Source organism: Nicotiana sylvestris, chromosome 4, assembly GCF_000393655.2.
Source record: "Nicotiana sylvestris chromosome 4, ASM39365v2, whole genome shotgun sequence".
In the NCBI taxonomy this organism is placed as follows: Eukaryota; Viridiplantae; Streptophyta; class Magnoliopsida; order Solanales; family Solanaceae; genus Nicotiana; species Nicotiana sylvestris.
The window spans coordinates 158,399,759-158,401,845 of NC_091060.1; the positions used below are offsets into that span (position 1 = coordinate 158,399,759).

General features: G+C 35.1%; 1 protein-coding gene across 1 annotated transcript; it reads right to left on the bottom strand.

The window, feature by feature from the left end:
- Nucleotides 1–1,613: 1,613 nt before the first annotated feature.
- Nucleotides 1,614–2,087, bottom strand: LOC138890410 (uncharacterized). Its single transcript, XM_070173793.1, has one exon. The coding sequence runs from the start codon at nt 2,085–2,087 to the stop codon at nt 1,614–1,616; it is 474 nt and encodes a 157-aa protein (XP_070029894.1).

Consider the following 2,087-nt stretch of genomic DNA (forward strand, 5'->3'; position numbering starts at 1 on the left):
GATTGTAACTTTCTAATTGCATGTTATCTAGAATAGTTTGAGGTAGTTTAGTCAGGAATATAGGATGTGAAGATGCAGTAATTTTCTTGAAGGGAAATACATCTTCCCTGAAAATAACATCTATGTTTACAAAGAATGAATGGCTAGATATATCATATAAGATATAGCCTTTTGCACCTCTGAATAGTCCATTAATACTGTAGGTTTGGACCTTGGTTTAAGTTTGTCAGTTTCATGTATGATTTTTTCATAACACAGGAAGACTAGTATTCTTAGATGATTAAGTGAAGGTTTCCTTTTGTATAACTTTTCATAAGGTGAAATACCTACAACTGATAAAGGTACCCTGTTAATTATATACATCGCTGCTAGAACACAGTGACCCCACAATTTGATGGGGATATTGGCTTGAAATCTGATAGCTCTAGTAACTTCTAAGATGTGTCTATGCTTTCTCTCAGCTACTCCATTTTGCTAAGGAGTGTAGACATAGGTCCTTTGATGTATAATGCCTAATTTCTTGAACAGATCATTGTAAATAGTATTAACAAATTTTGTGCCATTGTCTGTTCTGATTGCTTTAACTACTTTGTTGAATTGTATTTGAACAAAACTCAGAAAGTACTGAATAACGACACATACGTCAGATATCAATTTTAACAAGTAGATCCATGTCATTCTGAAGAAGCCAGCAACTATAGTCAAGAAAAATCTATTTCCATCAAAAGTAGAAATCTTGCATGGCCCTCAAATATCCATATGAACCAGTTCAAAACACTCAGTACTTTTAATACTACTTTTTGGGAGAGGTAATCTGGTTTGTTTTGCACAGGGGCAAACATTACATTTATTTATTGCTTCCGCTATAGACTTAGTTTTATTCTGAAGCATTTTTGTAAGAACAACTACAGACACACGACCAAATCTTTTATGCTATAGGTTTATATCTTTATCAGTAAATACTTTCTTGACTAGTAGACTGCAGTTCATATCGTTGTTAGCAAGCTGACTCAGTAGTATGTATAGCCCATTTATTTCTTTATCATTCTCCTTCACCCTTCCATCGAAGAGATCCTGGAATACACAAAAATGAGGGTAGAAGGTGGTTGCACAAGCTAACTCTTTAGTCATCTTTGAAACATACATTAGATTAAACTTAAACTGAGGCAGATGAAAGACATTTTGAAGTGTACTCACAGCTGAAATTGAGCTAGTTCTAGTGTATGTAACATGAGACACTTCACCATTGGGTTGACACATCCTCTTAGGATTAGTGTTCTTAACAATGAAATTCTGATTTAACATTGCAATATCAGACGTCATATGACTGGTTGCACCAGTATCAATGATCCACTCTTTTGGACAATTTAAGACCAACAAAGCAGTACTCATACCTGCCATATATTTGCTGCAAAGGTATTGTTGTTGTTTCCAGTGTTAGTATTGTTGAGAATTTGCAATATTTGTTCATATTGATCTTTTGTGAAAGCTCATATATGTGGCATTGACTGTGAGTAATCAGCCTGTCCCAAGTTCTGATAAGTGTTAGACATATGTGCTTGTGCTTGTTCATATGTGCCCATCGACTTCATAGTAGGCTGATGATTTGTTACTTATGCAAGAACATTATAGGTTGTTGACCCTCCTGTTCCAACATTTCCTTTCTTCTTGAACTTGAAATTCGGAGGATAACCAACTATCTTGAAGCAGTTTTCCTTGTTATGACCTTTGAGTTTATAGAATTCACACTGAATATTATAATTCTTTTTATACCTCTGAATTCCCATATTTCTTGTGTACATTGCTACATCATAATTTCCTGAAGTGATTGCTGGATTTGCACCTAATATCCCAGACGTGGCAGCTACTGCCTTTTGACTTTCATCACTTATGATCATTGGATATGCTTGATTGACAGTTGGAAGAGGGCTTCTCATGAGAATCTGACTTCTAGCTTGAGAGTAAGATTCATTAAGACCCATAAGAAATTGATACACCTTCAGTTTTTGCAGATACACCACAAAATCTCTAGATCTTGGGCAATCACATTCAGGAACTGGTATTAATACCTCAAATTCTTCCCACAT

Bases quoted from the DNA above. Each gene is read 5' to 3' on its own strand.
- LOC138890410 (XM_070173793.1), bottom strand. From the start codon at position 2,087: ATGTGGGAAGAATTTGAGGTATTAATACCAGTTCCTGAATGTGATTGC.